At 48.1% G+C, this 25092-nt stretch overlaps 1 protein-coding gene across 1 annotated transcript; it reads left to right on the plus strand.

The window, feature by feature from the left end:
- The first annotated feature begins 1291 nt into the window (after window positions 1-1291).
- LOC122371996 lies at window positions 1292-24827 on the plus strand. The gene is made up of 2 exons (XM_043348818.1): window positions 1292-2430; window positions 24794-24827. Exon 1 carries the CDS (start codon window positions 1311-1313, stop codon window positions 2406-2408), a length of 1098 nt encoding a protein of 365 aa, XP_043204753.1. The 5' UTR covers window positions 1292-1310; the 3' UTR covers window positions 2409-2430; window positions 24794-24827.
- The last annotated feature ends 265 nt before the right edge of the window (window positions 24828-25092 follow it).

A 25092-nucleotide genomic window follows, 5' to 3' on the forward strand; every position in this document is an offset into this window, starting at 1 on the left:
TGCATGTGTACGTGTGCGTGTGCGTGGTAGAGTAAACATGTGAAACAAAGGGTAGAGATAAGTGAGTGAGTGTATAAGTTTGTGAGAGGGTGAGTGAGTGAGAGAGTGAGTGTGTGAGTGAGTGAGGGGTGAGTGAATGAGAGAGAAGTGTGTGTGTGTGTGTGTGTGTGTGTGTGTGTGTGTGTGTGTGTGTGTGTGTGTGTGTGTGTGTGTGTGTGTTATGACCTATGGTTTACGAGCGAGGGGCCATGAGCTTTTCATCATGTTTAATGTGGGCCTTAGGTCTCTAATTTTGATGGATTCAGTGATTTTTAGTTCAGCAGAATCCCGTCCCCAACCGATTATATCAATAGTAAAGGCGGAGTTGATTTCAGTGCTACTTGCGTTAAAGTGCGAATCAGCAATATGTTCACCTAGTGGGGTGTCTGGTTTTCTCAGGCGAGCGTCACTTAGGTGCTCGTTGAATCGATAACGTACGGGGCGGGTGCTTTCTCCGATATAAAATTCAGTTCGTCCGTTTCTTTCACAGAGGCTACAGGTAATTTTATAGACTATGTTTTTCTTAGTACACTTACCCTTCAGCCCACTCTCACAGGTGTGACAGTGCTTAGTCCCGGCTGGGCAGGGCGGTTTAGAGAAGGCGGAAGAGATAAGTTTGTTTCCTATTGTGGGACCACTAATCCAGGCTACTTTGATATTAGTTTTAGATCTTCTCAAAACACCATTGACTCTTCTAACGACGTTTTCGTCTAAATAGGGAAGCCGCATGAAAATCTCGTTTTCTTTGTTGCGCCGAGTTTTACGTTCACTACGCTTGCGAAGGTTATTCTTTATGCTCGTGTCTAACATGGCTGTTGGGTACCCGTTCTGCTCAAACAGAAGTTTTACCCGCTTTACGCTGCGATCCCTCGTTCGGTCGTCAGATGACACCCTCATCGCTCGCTTGATCTGGGAATTGAGAACGGCCTTCTTGGTACTCATGGGGTGGGCGGACGTAAAGTGGAGAATGATCGGGGCTGCCATCGGTTTAAAGTATAATTCCGTGGTGTACTCACCGGTGGGGTATACTGTTATGAGGGTATCTAAGAAAGGAAGTTGACCGGTGCTGAAGGTAGACTCCATTGTGAAGCTTATGGATCGGTTGTAAGCATTAATACAGTTGAAAAAATGGTTCAGGCGATCAATCCCATGTGTCCAGACCCCGACAATATCGTCAATGTAGCGTAAGTAAAGGACAGGGGCAAATTCCAAGCTCGACATAAATCCAGTCTCTAGCAAACAAAATATTCAAGCAAACGTCAGGCATCGCGATGGGAAACAGGATAGCCCCTCCCGTGGCGATCACCTTTATGCATATACTAGAGACTGGATTTATGTCGAGCTTGGAATTTGCCCCTGTCCTTTACTTACGCTACATTGACGATATTGTCGGGGTCTGGACACATGGGATTGATCGCCTGAACCATTTTTTCAACTGTATTAATGCTTACAACCGATCCATAAGCTTCACAATGGAGTCTACCTTCAGCACCGGTCAACTTCCTTTCTTAGATACCCTCATAACAGTATACCCCACCGGTGAGTACACCACGGAATTATACTTTAAACCGATGGCAGCCCCGATCATTCTCCACTTTACGTCCGCCCACCCCATGAGTACCAAGAAGGCCGTTCTCAATTCCCAGATCAAGCGAGCGATGAGGGTGTCATCTGACGACCGAACGAGGGATCGCAGCGTAAAGCGGGTAAAACTTCTGTTTGAGCAGAACGGGTACCCAACAGCCATGTTAGACACGAGCATAAAGAATAACCTTCGCAAGCGTAGTGAACGTAAAACTCGGCGCAACAAAGAAAACGAGATTTTCATGCGGCTTCCCTATTTAGACGAAAACGTCGTTAGAAGAGTCAATGGTGTTTTGAGAAGATCTAAAACTAATATCAAAGTAGCCTGGATTAGTGGTCCCACAATAGGAAACAAACTTATCTCTTCCGCCTTCTCTAAACCGCCCTGCCCAGCCGGGACTAAGCACTGTCACACCTGTGAGAGTGGGCTGAAGGGTAAGTGTACTAAGAAAAACATAGTCTATAAAATTACCTGTAGCCTCTGTGAAAGAAACGGACGAACTGAATTTTATATCGGAGAAAGCACCCGCCCCGTACGTTATCGATTCAACGAGCACCTAAGTGACGCTCGCCTGAGAAAACCAGACACCCCACTAGGTGAACATATTGCTGATTCGCACTTTAACGCAAGTAGCACTGAAATCAACTCCGCCTTTACTATTGATATAATCGGTTGGGGACGGGATTCTGCTGAACTAAAAATCACTGAATCCATCAAAATTAGAGACCTAAGGCCCACATTAAACATGATGAAAAGCTCATGGCCCCTCGCTCGTAAACCATAGGTCATAACACACACACACACACATATACTTGTAAGCGCTCACTCGTCAGGACCATGACACCCCACCGACTTGACAGGACCGGGTGATTTACGGAGGGTAGTTGCTTTTTAAGATCGAAACATTTATTTACAGCACATATACAAGAATCAAAAACATTTTGAATCAATATTTCTCTCGTACAATGATATCGATATTCTGCGTGTAAGCACCGACCCGTCAGGACCGACCGCCCGCTGGGTGGTTGACAGTCCGTCAGGCAGGTGCGGTGACCCTAATTAGGATCGGAATGTGAAGGGACAGACGGTGGCTCGGTCGGAAGGCAAATGAGGTAAGGTTTAAAGAGGGAGTAAAACGGGCTGGCCCCATGCACGTGTAAGTTCTCCCGGCGTACCGCTCGCCGGGACAAGGAGGGAGGAGGGGAGTGGGGGGGGGGGGGGGTCAGCGGCCCGTAAAGTTGTGAATATATATGCAGAGCGGGTAAGCCCATCAAATTACGCGTAACATCCCTACGCCATACAACATAATTCGGCCACATAACTTGATTTATACTATCCTGATATATAATAATTGAATGAGGACATTTACTCCACAAGAAATCGTTCGGGTCGGAGCTTTCGAATTGTATTACAAAGCTTCGTCAGCGTATCGTAATCGGGTTCGGGGGTATCGGTCGCATCATTTAGGGCGATTCGTCTTTGGCAGACAAGGACATGTCACAGAATACAGATAGTAAAATAGATAAATTGCACGTGACATTCTATGATAAAACATTTAACGTATATGAAAAAGAAGGAAATATCTCATAAGCGATATACATTCTAATTATACCTAAATCTGTTAAATAACAAAGGTTATATAAAGTGATTACGGAGCGAGCGAAGCGAGCGGAGTCTTACGTAGAATAACGGAAATTTCTGAGTATGAGCGGCCGGCCGGCCGGCCGTGGTCACGATTCTGCGACGCTTATATCTCAGCAACCACTTGACCGATTTACATGCGGTAATTTTTGTAGGGTAGCTTCATTCCTTCTACCAAGTATTGGACGATTCTCGATGCATGTGGGTGACCCCTTATGCAAGTGCCACGTGCAAAACGAAGAGGTGTCACTTTTGTAATAGTTGCAATATCTCGGTAACTACTGGGCCGATTGCGCTGCAATTTGGCATGTAGGTAGGCACCCACTAGGCAATGCATATCCATGTGCCAGAGTTGGGGTGCTGCTGCACGTGCGCACGTGCAGGGGTCGTTTCCAGATCTCGAGAACGGCTGGACCGATTGCGCTGAAATTTGATACACGGTTAGGGACCAGTTAGTAGGGTGCCGTGCACAAGTCAGTTGGGACCCATTTTGCACGTGCGCACGTGCAGGGTGCCGCTTCCAGATCTGGAGAACGGCTGGGCCGATTGTGCTCAAATTTGGCACATCGCTAGAGACCGGTTAGTAGGGTGCCGTGCACAAGTCAGTTGGAGGTACCCCCTCGAAATTTCGCACGTGCAAGGCCCACCCTCTCGCTCGCTCCGTTAGTCGCCCCAAAAGGCGTTATACTGGTAAATAGTAATAAAGACCTACCTATATATATATAGCAAGTGATATAAACATGTATGCAACATCAATAGATAATAGGCTAACAAAGGTACCAGGTATATAAAATACACTATAAACGACCAAGGTTAAGAATAAAAATGATAGCAATGATCAAAAACACTCCATCAATAGGCTAGAAAATTCACAACAAATAACATTAATAAAAGGAGGATATACAGTTCACGAGAAAAGTAGCCATATGCAACAACCAATGGGGGGGGGGGGAGGCGTGAAATATATAAAAAAGACAAGTCAAAATCGTACAAGCTTTTAGCGGCAGGCAGTAGGCACTGCGGATAATGGGTAGCCAGCGTTCCTGTAGCATAGCACCTGAATTCCAGTTCAAATTGGCATCATTTGAATACAATTCGAATCATTGAATACAATTCGAAAGCTCCGACCCGAACGATTTCTTGTGGAGTAAAGTCCTCATTCAATTATTACATTAGCAAACTCCACATCATGCCCTTTAGTGTATCCTAATATATTTTACCTCAGTTTATATAGCTATGCCGTCATATGTTGGCCCGAAATCTGCGGTTCTCATGATGTATGAAAAGTTCCTGCCCGCTTATGAGTGCATTGGTGGGATTGCATATGATATAAATGATGCCAATAATAGTGTTAATACGATGTCACATCCCACAAAGGTCTCATTGGACCGAAGAGGTCCATTCCATCACAGCAAATACGAACCCAACCTACTCGTACAATATGTAGGCTTTCCACTCATAAAGCATGAGCCACTTTACAGCGACTTCTGGCCATGCTGTGTTGTACACACACAGCAGAGCTGAACAATCGATTTTGAATATGTAAGGGCATATTAGTGTTATATTGTTAACTGGCGGATCCAGGGGGGGGGGGGGGCGGGGGGCAGGGGCTAAGGCCCCCCATTCGTAACTCACCAGGGCGGCAATATAAATTAGCCCCCCCCCCCAATGCACCGGAATTGGTCATTAACCTTCACCCCAGTGCCACGATGGGACCACCGCCGGAATTGGCGCGACATTGGTGGATTTGCCGACCTTTCCCAAATTTAGTTAAAATGTATCACATAGTTCAGAAATGTCCATGCACCACGAATCTGCAAATATTTTTCGTCCATGGTGTACAGCGTCCACGCCACATCAGCCCAAACACAAAGTTCCTTGACAAGCATCGTAGACCCCTTTTCGCACGGAGAAAAGTAGCAGCTAATTTAGGCCAAAAAAAATATATATTAGACGGCTTCATCAATATTTTCGGGGTCTAGCCTGATAGTTAAGACCATGGGTTTCACGATGGAAAGAAAAACTTATAACGGAATATATAAATACGCTTCACATGTTAAGTTTCCTTAGATGTTTTTCAAATTGTGAGTTAATTCTGTTGTTATAGATATTCTGGAATGCCGATATAAAAAGTCCCGCTAGGTCCCGCTCTTCTTTTATCTTTATGGTGTTAACTAATTAATTACCTTTCAGAAAATGTATAGTTCAGCTGCCTCAGCCTGCCACAGCGAAAATGAGGGCCATTTTTTATTTTAGGTCACCGGCGCTGCCCGTGCGCGGTTACCGCGAGACGGCCGGAAGCTGTGAGTAACAGAACCTCAGGAGTTATACAAGGTTGACAAGTGCCAACTAAAGTTTTGTCCGTGCCGCCCCCTTCCCATAGGTTTTTTTTTGCGATAGCTCCGAGTACACTAGAGATATAGAGCTGAAACTTGGCATATCTAATCTTTGATTCAAGCCAGATTCTTTGACACCAATCGCATTTTTGGGTAAGGTCAGGTCACTGACCTATGACGTCATAAGTGAACCTCTGCACGGTCTTCAGATGTCGCAACTTCGCAACGCCCTCACTGCCAGAGGAGCTATCACAGGGAAATGAAACTTGCAAGATCTAGTATCCATTACGAGTCTCATAGCTTGTATATCTCGGATTTTTCCCAAAGGTCATATGAGGTCAGGTCATTTTCGTGACCTCACCATTAAAAGTCAATGGGGAAAAATAAAAACTGCTATTCTGGCGCTGGGAACAATCTCCAACTATCTCAAGCACACAGAATCGTGATTTGATGCAATCCTTGCAAGGTTAGATGCGTCACTTTTGCAATGTTGACCTTGCGTGACGTTTTTATGACGTCATCAAGGTAATATTAGTTTTTCGTCAATAACTCCGGATCAAATTGAGCTAGCGAGTCGGGAAAGCCACCAGCTAGCGACTCAGGAAGACCTGCAAAATCGAATAATATGCGACATGACCTCTTTCGACCAACTTCGTGACCTGGGGGCGCTGACCTGAACGAAGTTATTCACCAAAAACTGAACCGTAACTTGAGGCACTTGACCTGACCTCAGAGGTCACCGGTTGACCTAGGACCTTAACCCTCGCCGGCACAGGCGGGGGTTGATGCAACCCCCCTAAGGTTTTTAGCGAATAACTCGCGTAAAAAGCGGCCGATCGCGACGAAACTTTCAGTACCCTCGCATTGATCAATTTTACACCTACCCTGAAAATGTCATGACCCTGACCCAAATGACCTTTGACCTGTGACCTCTTTTCCGAGACCATGTTTGGCCGGAATCGCGATTCGGCGTACAGGTGTCCCATAAGTTCCTTCTCACCTATTTTTTTTTCTTTTAGAGACTCGTATTTAAAATCATGCTTAATTTATTTTGTAACTGAGCTTTTGGGGTTGCCATGGCAACTGTGAATACGCTCCACGGTAACTTATTCGTCTAGAAAAAAAAAAAATATTTTTTTTTTGCTATAGAGAGTTCACACTCAAAACTTTTTTACTACCTCCTGGAGGGTTCATTTTCATCAAACCAGCAAGATAAGAGTATATTGAAAGGGTAACTCTTTGCTACCATTATGTGCATAGTAACGGTACGTGGTTAATATGAACTTATTCGCCAGCAAAGAGTATTATTACCATGTAAATATCAATATTACTCTTGCGATCAAGAACATCACGAAAACTCTTTCCTTCTGGGTATCGTGACTCGTGTACAGATAGTCGTTTCATGCGTGGATCTTGTTTACCCTCGTGAAGATGATATTTGAAATGGAATCACTCAGCCAATCAGAAACGAGATCGGCCGTTTGCGGTTTGAAGGCCGCGCGCATCTGTCAGTTTTCGGCCGTTGGTCTCCGAGAGCGGATGTGAGCAGTGTCGGTGCCGCGCGGCGTGGCCGTTGGTGATTGTGCTTGTGTGTTGTTCATCGCCTATAGAGCCTCTGTGGACATTTTATTGTAAGTACCAATGTGCTAGAGCATTGCATGCCGTTGAGTGGTGCTAATTTGACCTGGTTAACAGGACCCCGTGCACGGCCACGTGGCCTAGGTTGTGAGTACGTACATTAATTTTGTTGTGATGCTACAGGTTTATGCATTTTGTTGGTGACTTTGAAAAAGCCTTGCACTGTAGTGATCCATGGTCTCATTATCTCATGCAGACGGGCGACCACCCAGGAACGCCGTCGCTCTCTTCAAATATTGTGCGCTGTGCCTTATCCAATATGAGGGCGCTGAATGTCTTGTATTCACATTCAAAGTGCATTCAAGTTGTATCGTGGTGTTTATTTACCGCTTGTGCATTGCTGAACGCTTCGTATAAATTCGTATGCATAAGTGAAGAGTCTCACAATGTTCATGGCTGGTGTGCCCCTCGTATTGTTTGTACGGAAGCCAAATATACATTGTTGCTCTTGAAGCATGTTTTTTTAGTTGGTGAGCTCCGGTTAACAGAAGCTTCGTGAAGCTTCTGAAGCAAGCGTCTGTGAGTCTGTTACCATCCTCTGGGGGGTTTACACTAAAGGAAAGAGTAAACGTTACCATGTGACAAAGGGTAGGCCAGAAGAATATACTCTCTGTAGGAGGGTAAAGCACAGAGTAGACGATGCGTTACTCCCTAGAAAAGGGTTCCGTTTAAGATTTACCCTTTCAAAGAGTGTAACCCAAAAAATGTTACACTATAGACAAGAGTAAATCAAAAGAGTTTACCATTCAGAAGATGGTAAAAAACGTCTGTGTGTCATGTTACCCCTCCCTGGCGAGTTTACTCTTCATGAAAGAGTAAAATTAACCATCTGGAAGGTGGTAAAAAACGTCTGTGTGTCAAGCTACCATGCTATGGCGGGTTTACCCTTCAGGAAATGGTAAAAAAGTTTTCAGTGCACTTCCTGTGGAGACGGCTTACGCCGGAACATAGAGGTCTCCGATACGGGTACGTCTCGGTATTTAGTCCGCACGTAGGCTATTCGCGACGGTTGAGGGTGATTGAGGCCATCCAGTCTGTAGCCAATGTCTGTCGCTAACTGAACGCACAGTCAACAAGTGACGCAGATGATTTGTCGGCAGTCAATCGCTGCAAGTTTATGCTCTTTTTTTGTCAGCTCTCAGGAGTGATCCACGTGGTCAAAACTGTGTGGCGCCAAAGTAGTGGCCGTCAAAAAAGTCTTAGCGTTAGAAAGTTGGTAAGCAGGCTTTTCAGAATGGATTGCCAGCTGTCTAAGAGTATTATTTCGGGGTACATGACTCACGGTCACCTGGGCTTAAACTTAATGGGGGACGCAAAACAGTTGAAAATGTCTTAAAATGGCCAAACATGTGATTCGTTATGCCTGAGGCACAGATAACAGTAGTACTGGATTGGAAACAGAATATTGGCAGTTGCAGTAAGAGGCCGAATGTTTTTATGCGACGGCGCCAAAATGAGATTCTCGCGTGCTGCTGGGTGGATAATTTGTGTGTTGTGTATTGCAAGAAATCGTCTTTTTTGCGTTTTGTCGTTTACGTTTAAAATCGAAGCTACCAAAATTACTTTCATTTGCTTGAAAATTAAAGTATTTCACTTTTAATTTGATCATTTAGAGGGCACAATGCGTGGTGTTTTCTTTTGAAAAAATTGTGGTGCAAAGCCTTACATACGTATAGGTACATCAACAATGGAGGAGGGGAATGAGTGGTAAAAACCTGCCGTTCTGGCTACAACCCAACGAACCAAGAGGAACAAAAGATTAGAACAGGAGATGTCTCACATGCCACCTATTCGCTTTTCTCACCGAAACATCTCTACGGGCTCAGTGGGTTGGCGCCATGGGTCACCGTGACCGGGCTGAGTGGGATCAGGACTATTCCGCTGTGTGTGAGCTGCATTTCAGAAAGGAAGATTTCGAAGAAGATCGGTCATTTCGCACCGGCATGCAGAGACAGCGCCGTCGGCTCAAGAGCGGCGCAGCCCTGTCAGTATTGACCAGCGTGGATTACGCGATGCCCCCTGTGCACGAGCGGCCAGCGAAACGCCATGGCATCCGCACGCCACTCACACCAGAAGCAGGTTATGAAGGGCCAGACCGATGCGTTTTTCACGAATGACAATATCAGCTATCAGGTGGCAACTACAACTGGTCGAGTGTCCGACAGTTCCTGGAGAATGAGGCGGTACTCCGGGTCACTGGTCACGTTTCAGCCCGACCGACGCCTCCGCCCGAATGGCACCATCACAGCAGGAGTGACAGCAGGATGGTGCTCTTGTCATCCAGGAGCTAGTGGCGGCGGTGGCGAAAGCCACTGAAATGGAGGACCTGGATGACAGCGCCAAGGCCTCCCTGGGACACAGCTCCGGCGCCTTGGCACGCTCGGCTCTGCGCTCGGCCACCAGGCGTAACAAGTACGGTGCCTCCGCCAGCCTGCTGATCTATCATGGGGCTACGCCGCTGGAGGTACGACTGGAGAAAGACAAGGGAGACATCGACCTCACCGTGAGGATCTGCCAGATTTGGAGGCAACTGCCGAAGACGGAAGCTAACAGGTACCAGCTGCTGGTCTGCGATCAACCAAGAAGTGACGCAGAAATGACGAAGATAGTCGTAAACCGAGATGTCGAACTGACCGGAAGTCGTTTACAATGATAGCCACGACGTCCTTAGGAGCCTCCTTCCAGAGATGTATGCGACGGTTTTCAATCTATTTGCTGGAAAGTGTGGAAACATGTTAACTGATAAGTGAGACAGGCATTCAAGACAGCGCTGTCCATCGAAAGTCAGGAAGCAGACACCCCAGCCACTGGTGCAACCCGATCGAGGACCGACAAGAGGCCAAAGCTCAGCAGGGTCAAGAAGATGTAAGGCGGGGAAGTAAGGTCGCTGACGAAATTGGGAGGGCAGGCGAAGCGAAGTGACACTTGAAGGGGTGTTTTGTGACGTTGGTTTGAATCGTGACGTTTGGATGGTTCGTTGTGACAGGACTGGTATCGATTAGCATGTAAATAAAGAGATCAAACTCCCATGTATGTACAAGTACTTTTTGTGGATGAGAGTGAGAAATCATTATAATCAAATCAGTGGCATACGTTCCCTCACCACGGTGAGGAAAGTGTAACCAGCAACGTTTAGTAAAATAAGTTGCCATTATGCAAAAATGCAGCAATAAACACAAGCACGGCTAGTCGATTGCTTCTTTATAAGTTTCATTCACATAAACCAATATTTTTTGTTGCCTGTGAGAGGAGATATCGAAATATGGGCACGATATATTCGGTTCTGTTTTCGGCCTCTTACTGCAGCCACCGGAATCCTGTTTCCAATCCAGTACTACTGTTATCTGTGCCTGAGGCTAAAAACACTGGAGGGCCGATGACATCAATGTGGTCATCTGGACTACCTAGTCCGTGTTCGAGATAAAACACCCGTTCAAACCCCAAAACGGTCCCATATGGGCGACGGAAATGGCCTTCGTGTCATCCTGCCTTATTCCTATGCAGAAGGCCAGCGTCAAGGAAATGTGGGGTAATATGCGACCAGACGCTGATCAGGTTGCGATTGATAGTCCAGAAACAGTATTGGGACGCAGAATGCTTCTCCAAGAAGATCTAAGAGGAGTTTCAGCCTTCTAGCTTAACTCGAACCGCAAGTATGAACACATTTTTGGAGGAGAAAATGGCACCCGGGAGGTCGTAGGCCCATCTTCAAGCAAGACATTGCATCAGTGCACAGGTCAAGCAAAGCTTAAAAGCAGTACCAGGAGACTGTGATAGGCGTCTGTGGCAAGATCACATCCCAAGCAACTCATCGGATCCAAACTTCATAAAAATGTGTTGGGAATATTTAAATCGAGGCTCGTCGAAGCGAAGCGCTGTTCCAGCCTCGAGGAGCTCACGGCGCATGTCAAGTCAGTCTGGGCTAACTGCGTTTGCAGTTTCTTGGTGGTTTCAAACGCTCAAACATGTGAAATGATGTTGGTCCCACTCCTATCCATTGTGGTAGGTGTCAATGTCACCTTAGGGTCAAGTCAGGTCATGGACCTTTTGATGACCTTGGTGCTTTTTCGAGTTTAACACGTTTCTAGGATGGTTTCGTCTAGCTGATTTTAAATTTAGTACCTATTTTACAACAATTTGAACATTTACGAAGAAGCTTTGATGCCTTCGTATCATTGTGTGTTATCATGTTACGTAGCTGCCTTCGTATCATGTTACGTAGCTGCCGGTGGTAGTGGACACCTGCTATACGGACGCCCATAAGTACCCCTACTGGTTGACCTGACCTGACCTGACGAAAAATAAGTGGCCTAAATCCGATGAGAAAACAGGATTTAGGGGTACCCTAGGCTTGGTTCCTTGCATGAGTTGCCCCCCCCCCCAAAAAAAAAAAAACGCAAGACTGGATCCGCCAGTGTGCAGGAATATTGTTTCACATTTCTTATTGCAACTAAGTTGCTTATAACTGAAACCTACCTATCAGGCATGTTCTTCTTTCAATGAAATGCCACCATGCCGTGACACGTACGGTGTCTCGTGATGGAGCTTATCGTGTCGCCCAAACACGAGAAATTCCTCGACCCCTCGCCATTGGCCTCCCCACGCGGTCTCCCCAGCTGACGGTGACCGGCGGTGAGTGACAGCGGGTGATGCATGGCTTAGCGCGGTCAGCCGGCGACCCTCTGCGACGGCTGTCCGCGGCGGCGGCGGCGGCGGCGTCTCTTTGTTCCCTTCGGCCCGGTACAGGGGAGCCGACTGGCCGGCCGGGACCCAGGCACACGGTATGCCAGCGAGAAGTTGGAACCGACCCGAGCATCTCAACAGTCAACACCCATGCGTCTGGCTCGGAGCTATCGTACTGCTTCACAGCGAGTCAGTGACCTTGAGTGACCTATAGTCTGACAAAGCTAAGAAAGAGCGAATTTAACCCTCGCCGGCCGAGGGGGGCCCCCCATAGGTTTTTTTTGCGATAGCTCCGAACACGCTGGCGATAGAGAGCTGAAACAAGTTGTAATGGCATAGTATAATGATGAAGAAGTTTTGAGTTCCCATTACGTCCTTGACTGAAGTACACGGACTGCTGTATTAAACCATAAAATGCTCAGAACTACAGCCATAGATGAAACACATACAATAACTAAGGAAAGGCATTATTTTTATGCCTATCTATGTACATTGTTAGGTCCTTTACGCATGACAACTATCTGTTCTTTTTATTTCTTAAATCGTTACCATTGCAGTAGGTATATAGAACGGCACTGTTCATGAAAAGTTGACTTTATATTCCTGTTATACAGGCACAGGATACTGTTATAACTATGTAGGTACTGTTCAAATGTAGAATATAACCTTTTTACCACAAAATCTGAGCTACGATCAATGTCAGATAAAAGACAAAACACATTAGTATGTAAAGTTATTACGGAGCGAGCGAAGCGAGCGTTAAGTCTTTCCTTAGATTAAAGGGACCCTCCCACCTTAACATTAGTTTTGAGTTGAGATAGCCAAGTTTGCGGCCAGGCTCAGAAACCACCATTTATCCTGGTCGCAACCCCCGCAGCTTTATGGTGTTCAAGAAATTTCTTCCCTTTACTTGCAGGGTGGGACCAGCGTGGTCCCTATCTCTTAACCATTACGGGAGTCTGATGACGTCATCAGGCTTTCGAACGTCCGTTAAATGTTTGACTAAAACGTTTTGTAGCACGCGGTGGTATATGCTGCTTTGCGCGCAACAAATGCCGCACTTTCAAATAAAGTCGCTAGGAACAGCGGAGATCCCAAAAAGTAAACAAAAGTAAAAGTCTAATATCTTGAAAACCGGTGAATATTTTTCGATGAAATTTGGTAGATATTCGTTTTTGCACTTTTTGAACCGAGCGACATCACTTTCATGCCAATTCATTAACTTTTTTGAAGGTGGGAGGGTCCCTTTAACGGAAATTTCCGAGTATGAGCGGCCGGCCGGCCGGCCGGCCGGCCGTGCGGACGCTTTTGCGAGGCTTATATCTCAGCAACCACTTGACCGATTTACATGCGGTAATTTTTGTAGGGTAGCTTCATTCCTTCTACCAAGTATTGGACTATTCCCGATGCATGTGGGTGACCCCTTATGCACGTGCCACGTGCAAAACGAAGAGGTGTCAGTTTTGTAATTGTTGCAATATCTCGGTAACTACTTGGCCGATTGCGCTGAAAGTTGGCATGTAGGTAGGCACCCACTAGGCACTGCATATCCATGTGCCAGAGTTGGGGCGCTGCTGCACGTGCGCACGTGCAGGGGTCGTTTCCAGATCTCGAGAACGGCTCGACCAATTACCCTCAAATTTGGTACACAGTTAGGGGGGCAGGGGGGGGGGGCATACGCAGGGGGGGGCATCAGGGCCATGGCCCCCCCAAAGCCAAATCAGGGGGGCCATCATATCATTTGTCCCCCCCCAAACAACCGACGGGCCCCCATGGCCGTATGGGGCCCTGGCCCGTATTCGATTGTCACGAGGCTCGAGAAACCCACGCCAGCTATTAATAGCTCCCATACCAGTCTTTGAGGGTCCTACACTGACCTCTGAGGGCCTTTCAGTGGCGGTCAAGCGTCTACATTGACCGCTGAGGACCCACATTGACCTCTGAGGGCCCTCCACTGGCCTTTGAGGGCCCCTAAACCGGCCTCAGAGGCCCAACCGGCGTCTGAGAGCCTCACACCGGCCTCTGGTGGCCCCATTTCTGTCTCTCGAGTCCCAAGACTAGACTTTAAGTGTCTTTGAGACACTGGATTCTGAAGACCAGATGCCGGCCTCTAAGAGTCCGCATCGGCCTCTGGGGGCCCATCTTGGCCTTTGAGGGCCCTCCGCTGGTCTCTGGTGTCCAACGCCGGCCCATGCCGGCCTTTTAGGGCCCCACACTGACCTCTGAGGGCCCCATGCTTGCCTGTAAGCCTCTGAGGGCCCCCGCACTGGATTCTGAAGACCCGATGCCGGCCTCTAAGAGCCCGCATCGGCCTCTGGGGGCCCATCTTGGCCTTTGAGGGCCCTCCGCTGGTCTCTGGTGTCCAACGCCGGCCCATGCCGGCCTTTTAGGGCCCCACACTGACCTCTGAGGGCCCCATGCTGGCCTGTAAGGACCCACATTAGCCTCTGAGGGCCCCCGCACTGGATTCTGAAGACCCAATGCCGGCCGCTCAGGGCCCGCATCAGCGTCTGAGGGCCCATCTTGGCCTTTGAGGGCCCTTCGCTGGCCTCTGGGGTTCAACGCCGGCCCATGCCGGTCTTTTAGGGCCCCACACTGACCTCTGAGGGCCCCATGCTGGTCTGTAAGGACACACATTAGCCTCTGTGGGCCCCGCACTGTATTCTGAAGACCCGATGCCGGCATCTAAGGGCCCGCATCATCCTCTGAGGGCCCATCTTGGCTTTTGAGGGCCCTCTGCTGGCCTCTGGGGTCCAACGCAGGCCAATGCCAGTCTTTTAGGGTCCCATTCTGACCTTTGAGGGCCCCATGCTGGCCTGTAAGGGCTCACATTAGCCTCTGAGGCCCCCCCCCACTGGATTCATAAGACCCGATGCCGGCCGCTAAGGGTCAGCATCGGCTTATGAGGGCCCATCTTGGCCTTTGAGGGCCTTCTGTTGGCCTCTGGGGTCTAACGCCGGCCCATGCCGGTCTTTTAGGGCCCCACACTGACCTCTGAGAGCCCGTGCTGGCCTGTAAGGACCCACCTTAGTCTCTGAGGACCCCGCACGGGCTTCTGAAGACCCGATGCCGGCCGCTCAGGGCCCGCATCGGCGTCTGAGGGCCCATCTTGGCCTTCCTCCGCTGGCCTCTGGGGTCCAACACCGGCCCATGCCAGTCTTATAGGGTCCTATTCTGACCTTTGAGGGCCCCATGCTGGCCTGTAAGGGCTCACATTAGCCCCTGAGGGCCCCCCTACACTGGATTCTGAAGACCCGATGCCGGCCTCTAAGGGCCCGCATCGGTCTCTGAGGGCCCATCTTGGCCTTTGACGGCCCTCTACTGGCCTCTGGGGTCCAACGCTGGCCCATGTCGGTCTTTTAGAGCCCCACGGTAACCTCTGAGGGCTCCATGCTGGCCTGTAAGGACCCACATTAGCCTTTGAGTGCCCAATTCAGTCTCTGATGGTCTCAAACTGCCCTTTGCAGGCCCTGTACTGGTCTCTGAGGGCCCTAAACTGGCCCCTAAGGGCCCAAACCAGCCTCTAAAGGTCCCACACCGGCCTTTGATAGCCCTGTATGTTCTCTGGGGGGGGGGGGGGGGGCTCAAGCCTTACCTTTGGGCGTCACGCACTTGCCTCTGAAGGCCCACATCAGCCTCTGGGGCCCTACCTGGGGCCTTTGAGGCCCTTTGCTGACCCTTGGGTCCAACGCCGGCCTCTGGGGGGTCTGACACCGTACTCTAAGGGCCCCATTGCAGCCTCTAGGCGATAGGTATCGCCGAAGCGCTATCGATGGGCCCATAAGTGTAGGAACCATGGGTGCAGTGGGCGCAGTTGCACCAACAATAATTCTGCAGTGGGTGCAGACAATGTATTCTGCATCCACAGTAATCTGGAACAAAACCCCCTTTTCTCAGCAACACTACTTTCCATGCAGCATGACAAATTTAGGATATTTGGCCCACTATCCATCTTCTGAAGTATTCGCTACTGTAATGGCCTTCGAAACTTACATTTGTGCTCAAGTAAAAAAAAAAAAGATGAAACGGAACACATGTGATTGAACAGTGAACAGATACCGATGACCCACTGTCAAAAGTTTTAGCACAATGATCTTAGAAAATGGCAAAGTTAGCCGCGCCGCCTTTACTTTTGCGGTAGTCCATTCACAGTTGCGTGAATTATTGACAATATCAATGCTTCAAAATGCACTTATCGGTACCTTTTCGACATGGTACCTCCTCAAAGCTCGCATTTCGCAATGAGCCTCCTCTCGGATGCCGCTCACTAACCCCCCCTCCCCCGCTTCACCGGCCATGGCCTGGATTTCTGCACTCGTGCACTACGTCCGTGGGCCCCTTTAAGCTAGCACCGGGCCCCCCGGGTCAGCGCAGGGGCCCCTTTGACAAGTTGCCCCTCCCCCAAACTCCAAGTCTGCGACCGCCCCTGGTCAGTTGAGACCCATTTTGCACGTGCGCACGTGCGGGGTGCCGCTTCCAGATCTCGAGAACGGCTGGGCCGATTGTGCCCAAATTTGGCACATCGCTAGAGACCGGTTAGTAGGGTGCCGTGCACAAGTCAGTTGGAGGTACCCCCTCGCAATTTCGCACGTGCAAGGCCCACCCTCTCGCCCGCTCCGTTAGTCGCCCCAAAAGGCGTTATACTGGTATTTTATAATACCTGATAATAATTCAACGACATCTCGATGTTTGTATTACTGCTTTTTAGCATTTCTACGTAACTTGGCTGAAGAAGGGAGCCGAAGTGCTCTTGAAAGCTTCCATTAAAACAATAAAGCTGGTGTCAAAAGAACGTTTTATGCATATAGCATAAACCATGTCCCAGCTAAACAGCAACATTTACAACTAAAACCACTACCTACTGATTGATGGCGATGGCGTTGACACAGCGATGCTGCAGCGAGCTTGAACCGCTGGAAGACGCCAGTGGATAGGAGGGAGACGATCAACACGAGGGCGCCCATAGGTAGGAGGGTCCCGATCAACATTCAGTAGGAGGGAACCAATGGGAAGGAGGGCGCCAATGGGTAGCAAGTCAGTGCTCAACACGATGATGCCAGAAGGGAGGAGGGCGGCCGCCCAAATTCAAAGGAGGGCGCGATAGGTGGGAAGGGCGCCAGTGGGCAGCAGGGCGGTGACTTTGGGTAATACATCTGTATGTAATAGCTACATTACTTCGGACTGCGGGTACGGCGCATATTTTCAAGTAATAACGTAGTGTAGTCTGCTTACCCTCTAGCTGGAATCTGGACATGACGAGGTAATGCGCATATACCACCCGCAGAGCAAGGCTTTAAGTGACCATCCCACCTTAACATTAGTTTTGAGTTGAGATGGCCAAATTGGGGTCCCTAGCTTGCACTTACCGGTTTGGGTACTCACAGCATCGATAATTGCTTTAATTCGGATATATTTAATTTCAAACTTGCAGTTTTCAGATTCTAAGGGGCTAATGCATTTGAATTAACTTAACCCTCGCCCTGGCAGGGGAGGTTAATGCAACCCCCCTAAGGTTTTTCGAAGATAGCGTAAAAACGGCGAAGTGCAGCGCCACCAAATTTGGCACAGCCTATGGGGCAACCATTTTACATATGACCTGAAAATTTCAAGTCCGGGTGACCTTGGGTCAGGTCACCAGGTCAGAAAAACTGGTACAAGGTTATGGTCAAATTTCAATTTTCTTTTTGCACCTGTCCAACTCACAGTTTTGGACTGATTTCCTTCAAACTTTCAGGATGTGCTAAGTTCACCGAGTTGTATAACATATATCTCGTTTTTTAGGTCACTGACCTGAGGTCAGTAAGAGGTCATTACGTCGTAATGTTAAGCCAATGGGAAATACTAAATTCGGAAAATAATGGAGATATCCGCTTCGTTCCATCACTTTTGTGCTTTAAAACCATAGTAAGTAACAGCAGGTCACTTGGTGCTTCTTTGTTTGGTGTACTTATCCATGGGTCAGGTCAAATGAGGTCAACTGAGGTCAAATGACGTTTTTGCCAATAACTTGGCACATAATGACGCTAGAGCTTAAAAAATGGTATCATTGTGTTCCTGGTGATCAGCCGAATCGAATGATATGCGATGTGATGCAATTTGGTTAACTTGAACTTCATTAGTTAATTAAAGTTTACTTAAAAATTAAGAAAAACTTTAAGTACATTTAAGCAAACAACAAAGTATATCATTCGACACGCCTTGACGTGCTGAGTTCACTGGTGCTTTTCTTTTTTTTTCTATCTTAATTGGTTCAAAAGTTTAAGCGAAAAACTTTTGACATGTTTTTAGCAAAAATTTTACATTTATACCCCCAAACCCCCCTAAATATTGACCTAGAGCAACCAAATTGGCACAGGGGCGAGAACTCCAGGGGCTCACCTACCTACCAAATTTGGTGTTTCTAGGTGCCATAGGAGCCAATCGCGAGGGGGGGTCGCATCAACCCCCCCCTGCCAGGCCGTGTTATGAAAAATGCCCTGCCAGGGCTAGGGGTTAACCCTATTCCGGGCGGGCCCTTCAGGTTTTTCTTCTACCATTGCCAAACGCCGCAAGACTGAAAGCTCATACTCGGTGACTTTTTCTGAACATTCATTGCGCACATGTTGACAAAAAAAGTTACCGGGTCAGGTCAGGTCAGGTCACCAGAGGCGGTTTGGTGACCTCACCTCAGAAAAGTTTGCAATCACGCCAGAGCTAGAGTTTTTGACGGATCAATTTCTTCTCTTCAGGTTCTAGTTAGGGTACCAGTATGTGCAATTTGTTTATCTCAGAATTTTTATATCTCTGACCTGAGGTCAGGCCAGACTCGTGACTTTTACACTGCAAACCTATGTATGGGAAAATATTGAAACGCCTCCTGCTTCGTGTAAACGAGTCAAAACCACCCAATTCTTTCAATATTATGAAAAATTATCTCATCGGTGATGATCCTGGTGCCGCTAATTGACAGGGGCACCGGGAAAGTTCATCTGAGGTCATGTGACGTCATAAATCGTTTTTCTATCAATAAATCACGACATGATGGTGCTTAAGACTTGTAAGTGGTACCAAACTGCTCGCCTGGTCAAGGCGCGTCGTTTGGTAGCAGCATGACCATACCCCACAGTCTCATTGATGTTGACCTGACCTTGACCTGGGATCAAATTTCAAATTGACCTGTGAAGGTCATCGCATACTTAATTCGCATCGCCTCGACGAGAGCAACAAAAAATGTATTAATTTTATGTCTCTTTGTTTATTAGTTTAAAAGTTATATAGGTAACTAATTCCAAAACATTTTATCGTTGATGACCTCTGGTGACCTCAATATTGACCTGACCTGAAAATGTTTTATGCAAAAGCTGTAGATCTTTAAACGACCTATCAAACGCCGTTTGCCGTTTGTCGCTGCGATGTGTTGTTTTTTTAGATCTGAAGGGGGCCGAAAAGGCCCCCCCGCCCAGAATCGAACCTTTCAGAGCCCGCCCGGAATAGGGTTAAATTTGTGACGTCAGCGGAGATCTACCGATTTTTAAATCTCAATACTAAACCATCGTTAACACGTGATGGTATATGCTGCTTTCCGCGCAACGTCTGCCGCACTAAAAGGATGTCATATTATTGCTTCCAAATGAAGTCGCTAGGAACAACGGAGATCCCAAAAAGTAAACAAAATTAAAAGTATATTATCTTGAAAACCAGTGAATACTAATTGGTAAATATTCATTTTTGATCTTTCTGAACCCGAGGATATCGCTTTTATGGCAATACATTAGCCTATTCAAAGATGGGAGGGTCCCTTTAATTCGTCAGCTCCGGGAAGAATTATTTTCAGTTCAAACTGAACAGGAACCCGGAGAAGTAGTCCGGAGCCAGTGTCAAAGCACCGCTACCACGACTTCCAATTCCTGCGGTGACCAATGGATACATCGCTTCGAGGCATACTTACGGTCCCCAAGGCTGACAAAAGCTTGGAAACTAATGCGTCCAAACTTACAAGCTATAACGTGTCACATCGGCTGCGTGGGTCAGCGCTCCACGGGACAGAGCCGTCACCCTTCCTCGTCACACCTTGCGAAGGGGAACCGGTCCCCATCCAGCCCCCCTCCCCTCCTTCCCACGCCGAACCTCGACGGCGCTACAGGTGGTCAGGGATTAGCTGTACCCGCTACCCATCCTTCCCGGCTCCCAGGGATGATCAAGAAGCGGCGAGAGACTGCACGGCTCCAAGAAGGAATGACGAAACAGACGAAGCATAAACTAATATACATAGAACGCAGTACAGTCTGTCTTAAAAGTACCGCGCAAAGTGACGGTGGATCCATCGAGCTTGACTGAGCAAGGGCCTGCTAAATTTGGGTCACCGAAGCAATTGGCATGCTTTTCCATTCCCTAGGTCAATTGGTCGGTGACTTTTAAATTAAAACAGGCCCTTTCTCGGTCAGGCTTGATGGATCCACCGTCACTTTGCGCGGTACTTTTAAGACAGACTGTACAAGGGACTATGCTCGAATACATTACGGGCTGAGGACAACTTGAGTATCCTGAGTCCAGGGAAACGACGGAACAGAGCAATCAGGATTCCTAGATCCACTGAGATCATGCATACCTTTCGTGATTCGGAGTTCGGACCCATGCACATTGCACGCGTCCGCTGCATCCGAGTGGGAGTGCCTTATCTGTGATTTCGATTCCATTCCTGATGGATATCAAAGCATGCTGAATCTAAAATCTATAATCTATGATACCTTTGAATCGATTCATGGGCCACCGTAATTAGCTACACTCAGCTTAAGAAAACTTTAAGAGATGTTTCATCAAGACCCTACGCTGGAGACACTCTGAAGGGTACCTACATGCATGCACATTGTAATTCAGGGTTTTTGGAGTTGTGGTAGTGCTGTTCCGAATCCGACTTCGACTCCGACTCCGGGCTCCTGACCAGTGGCGGCGGATTCGATTTTGGCGTGGGGGGGGGGGCAAGATCCCAGTCGAGATGATGTCAAAGGCGGATCCAGAAAGGCGTTTTCGACGCTGTAGGGGACATACCCCCCCCCCCCCCAGTGTCCAAAATCCAAAAACTCCTCGGATTTCGATTCCTTGCTGCTGAACAGTATGAAGCAAAAGTTTTATTATTAGGAAACATAAGGTACTTATTGTCTATTTCGGGCGATGCAAGGGGAGGGGGAGATAATATTTGCTTTATATGCCCGCTCCCTGGATCTGCCAGTGGACGATAGGTATAACAATTTTCGTATTGCTGTGTTAGAAAAAGCTCCAATGGGAAAAATTGTGCCATAGCCCATAACCCGATCGCAAATCAGATTTGAAGAATGGTGCCGAACCTTTTGAAGTAGGCGAGCGCTATTCTTCAATGAGGCAACTCGTTACCGGAACCTCTGATCGAGCAGTTCGTGAGACATCCCCACAGAACCACAGAGCAACCACAAAACAGAAACTGCGATCACTATGCTGCCTCTCCACACTCCGCTCAGAACTGATGACCCGCCAGCACTGAGCACCGTCCACCAGCCGTGACCCGACAGCGCCTTTCATCCGTATCCCGCAGGCACACACTGACCTGACCTGTCAAGCTCAGGGCAGTCAACTGCTGGCTACCAGGATCGGGTGGAAGCGGGGCGTTGGGTTGACTGGTAGGTACTATCATATATTTTCCGTTTTTTTTTTTCGAAACTTAAAAAACGTTTTTGATTTTTTCGGTAATATATCCAATTTCATTTTTCATTTTTGGGGGTCAAAAATCAAAAATTTTAAAAATTCGAGATTGCAAATTTGTAGCCCTGTTGATTTCACACCTTTTATGTCTTGATCATTTTTCTATATCTTCAAAGCTGTAGGTCTGACAGCTCTTCTCGCGAAGCACTTTTTTCGGTCGAAAATGGCAGAACATAACGTCATTCTGACGTCATTTATGGCCAACCTATCATAGCCTCTGGAAAATTTTGGGTAAAATGTGTAAAATTGATGCCCGGAGAAATCCTGAAATTTTGGTGGCGATATCTGCAGCCGTTTAGGAGATATTGACGGAAAAGGACAGGGGGCCATTTCGGCCACGCCCCCCCCCTACGGGGTGCGGGTTAGAAATCAGGATGTCATCTTTAGTCAACCCAACGCCCCGCTTCCACCCGATCCTGGTAGCCAGCAGTCGACTGCCCCGAGCTTGACAGGTCAGGTCAGTGTGTGCATGCGGGATACGGATGAAAGGCGCTGTTGAGTCATGGCTGGTGGACGGTGCACAGTGCTGGCGGGTCATCAGTTCTGAGCGGAGTGTGGAGAGGCAGCATAGTGATCGCAGTTTCTGTTTTGTGGTTGCTCTGTGGTTCTGTGGGGATGTCTCACGAACTGCTCGATCAGAGGTTCCGGGAGTGGGAGGAAGCGTTGGCGGCGATAACTCTCTCGCCGAACATGGCGGCGTCATCCCCTTTCTGATGGACGCCAGACCGGTGGAGGAGAGGCCGCTGACGTACAAGGATAGGAGGTGGATGGCATTGGCAACGTAACATGTTGTCGACTACAAGAAAAAAGGCAGACATTAATCTGTAAGGTGATATTTGCGAGCAAGACAAAAATAAATAGTAAGCTACGAAAGAGCGTCAATCACATCGTCTCGTTATGCACCATTGCTGCCAAGCTTCATTCTGAGCTATGGACCAATTCATCGCGTCTTATCTACATATGTACTCGTATATGGCTGTTGTTTCGTCGTTTTCGCATTTTACCTAGGTAGTTTGCAACAACCCTAGGGAGTTTGCAAACTAACTAGGGACTTTGCAAACTACCTAGGGAGTTTGCAAACTACCTGTTCGACCAGGTACTTTGCAAACTACCTACTATGAACGTCAAACCCCTTGAGACCCCACTTTTTTGCGATAATTTTTAAATGCGTCAACTTTCGTTGACAATATTCTGGCAATGTATGTTTCAGAACCTGCCGAAACTTTTATTACTAAGGTATTTTGACGCCAAACGATTATGGAAGGTACTTCTCATTCACTCGTAATGCTAAGGTCAATTCAGGCCCGGGCAGAGGCTTGCGCTCGGCCACACTCGAGCCCCGCCACCAGCGCCATCTGCTCTAAATGCCATCTACCAGCGCCCGCTACCGCTACCAGCTACCGCCCACCATCAAGCCTGAATGGAGCGAGAGACGCGAGTGACCGGTCGCCGGGCAAGGAGCGCCGGAGGGGTAGGGCGGAGCTTAGCGCTGACGTCATTGCGTGGCTCCGCCCCATGAGCGTGTAGCCTCTACCCAAACAGCAGATTCGTTCCGTGAAATTTAACATTACGAGTGAATGAGAAGTACCTTTCATAATCGTTTGGCGTCAAAATACCTAAGTAATAAAAGTTTCGGCAGGTTCTAAAACACACATTGCCAGAATATTGTCAACGAGAGTTGACGCATTTAAAAATTATCGCAAAAAAGTGGGGTCTCAAGGGGTTTGACGTCCATAGTAGGTAGTTTGCAAACTACCTGATCGTTCAGGGAGTTTGCAAACTCCCTAGGTAGTTTGCAAACTAACTGATTTCTCATACTCCCTGTAACATATATAAGCTACCATTCATGTGTCTAGGCAAAAAGAAGGTCATTCGAGGTCACATGAGGTCAACATAAAACTTGAACTTTTCCATGCAAAATATATGTCATTCGACGCGTCTTGACAAGACGAATGCGATAGTACCACTACTGTAGCTCTCGGACCATTTTTGTTAGTTATTTGCGAAACACCAAAACCTCAGCTCAGGGTCGTTGACCTGACCTCTGATCTCAGGTCACCAAAACTATTTTCATACTTTTTTACCAGGGGTGCGGAGCCGGAGACGCCGGAGCCGGCATATTTTGCCCGGAGCCGGAGCCGGAGCCGGAGCCGTCGAAAAAGGGGGCGACTCCGGCTCCTTTTTTTGAAGAGGAAAAATTATTGACCTAGTTCGGTTTGACAGTTCAAGGCAGTAAAACATGCGGTAGTCAAAATATGAAAATAGCCTTGTTATGCAAATACAGAAGCAGCGCGCACCAAACCCATCATCTTGTTTCTTCCACCCGTATTTAATTGCATAGGGGATGTACTTAGTATTGGAGCCGGAGCCGGAGCCGGAGCAGCCGGAGCCGGACCATTTTACTCGGAGCCGAAGCCGGAGCCGGAGTCGCCATCGCATTTCACCCGGAGCCGGAGCCGGAGCCGATTTTTTTCTCTGGAGCCGGAGCCGTCTGAAATTTTCACGGCTCCGCATCCCTGCTTTTTACCCACATCAAACGCCACGCAACCGCTTCTGTTATTTGTCACAATCGTTTTGTCATAATTGTTTCACAATCGTTTTGTTCCATGATATATTATTTGGGCATTTTGGGTAGGGTGAGTCAGGTGACGTCAGGTATGGTCGATCATCAGGCTATTCTTATTTCGTCTTTACCAACACTGATAGCATCAGCCCGTGCCGCTGGTCACTACAGCGAAACTTGAGCAGCACACCCAGCGCTACTATCCACTCGCTCCTCGGCTAATTACTTCGACTGCCCGGCTCGGCCCGACCCTGCCCGGCCACCCTACCCGGAACAAATTGGACTCTGCGGGAGGTCGCGGGAGGGACCACAGCTTCAATGGGCCGCCCGACCCTTCATTAGGGGGCGCCACCGGACAGAAGAGTGTATACGGCGGCCAATTTTCACACACATTTTACACACATATTGACAGAACACCGACTTAACAGGACCGACCTCAAAATGGCCCTAGGGCATGTTTAGAGGCCAAGGAACATGGCCCCGGTCTTGGAATTGTCAGGACCGGGTTTTCGGTCCTGACAGGGAAATCGGTCCTGTCGGGTCGGTGTGTATCCCGTCATCGGCCCTGACAAGTGAGTGCTTACACACGCACACACACACACACACACACTTCTCTCTCATTCACTCACCCCTCACTCACTCACACACTCACTCTCTCACTCACTCACCCTCTCACAAACTTATACACTCACTCACTTATCTCTACCCTTTGTTTCACATGTTTACTCTACCACGCACACGCACACGTACACATGCACCTAACTGACTTGCCCGACTCACGACTGGTTGACTGGAATCGAGCTAAGAACAGCGGCAATGTTTTTCAATATGATTATAATGTCAATGTTTACTGCAACCGGGTGTTGATGATGTATGCGGCTGATGTTGAGATG

Source organism: Amphibalanus amphitrite, unplaced genomic scaffold, assembly GCF_019059575.1.
Source record: "Amphibalanus amphitrite isolate SeventyFive unplaced genomic scaffold, NRLGWU_Aamphi_draft 001304F_arrow, whole genome shotgun sequence".
In the NCBI taxonomy this organism is placed as follows: Eukaryota; Metazoa; Arthropoda; class Thecostraca; order Balanomorpha; family Balanidae; genus Amphibalanus; species Amphibalanus amphitrite.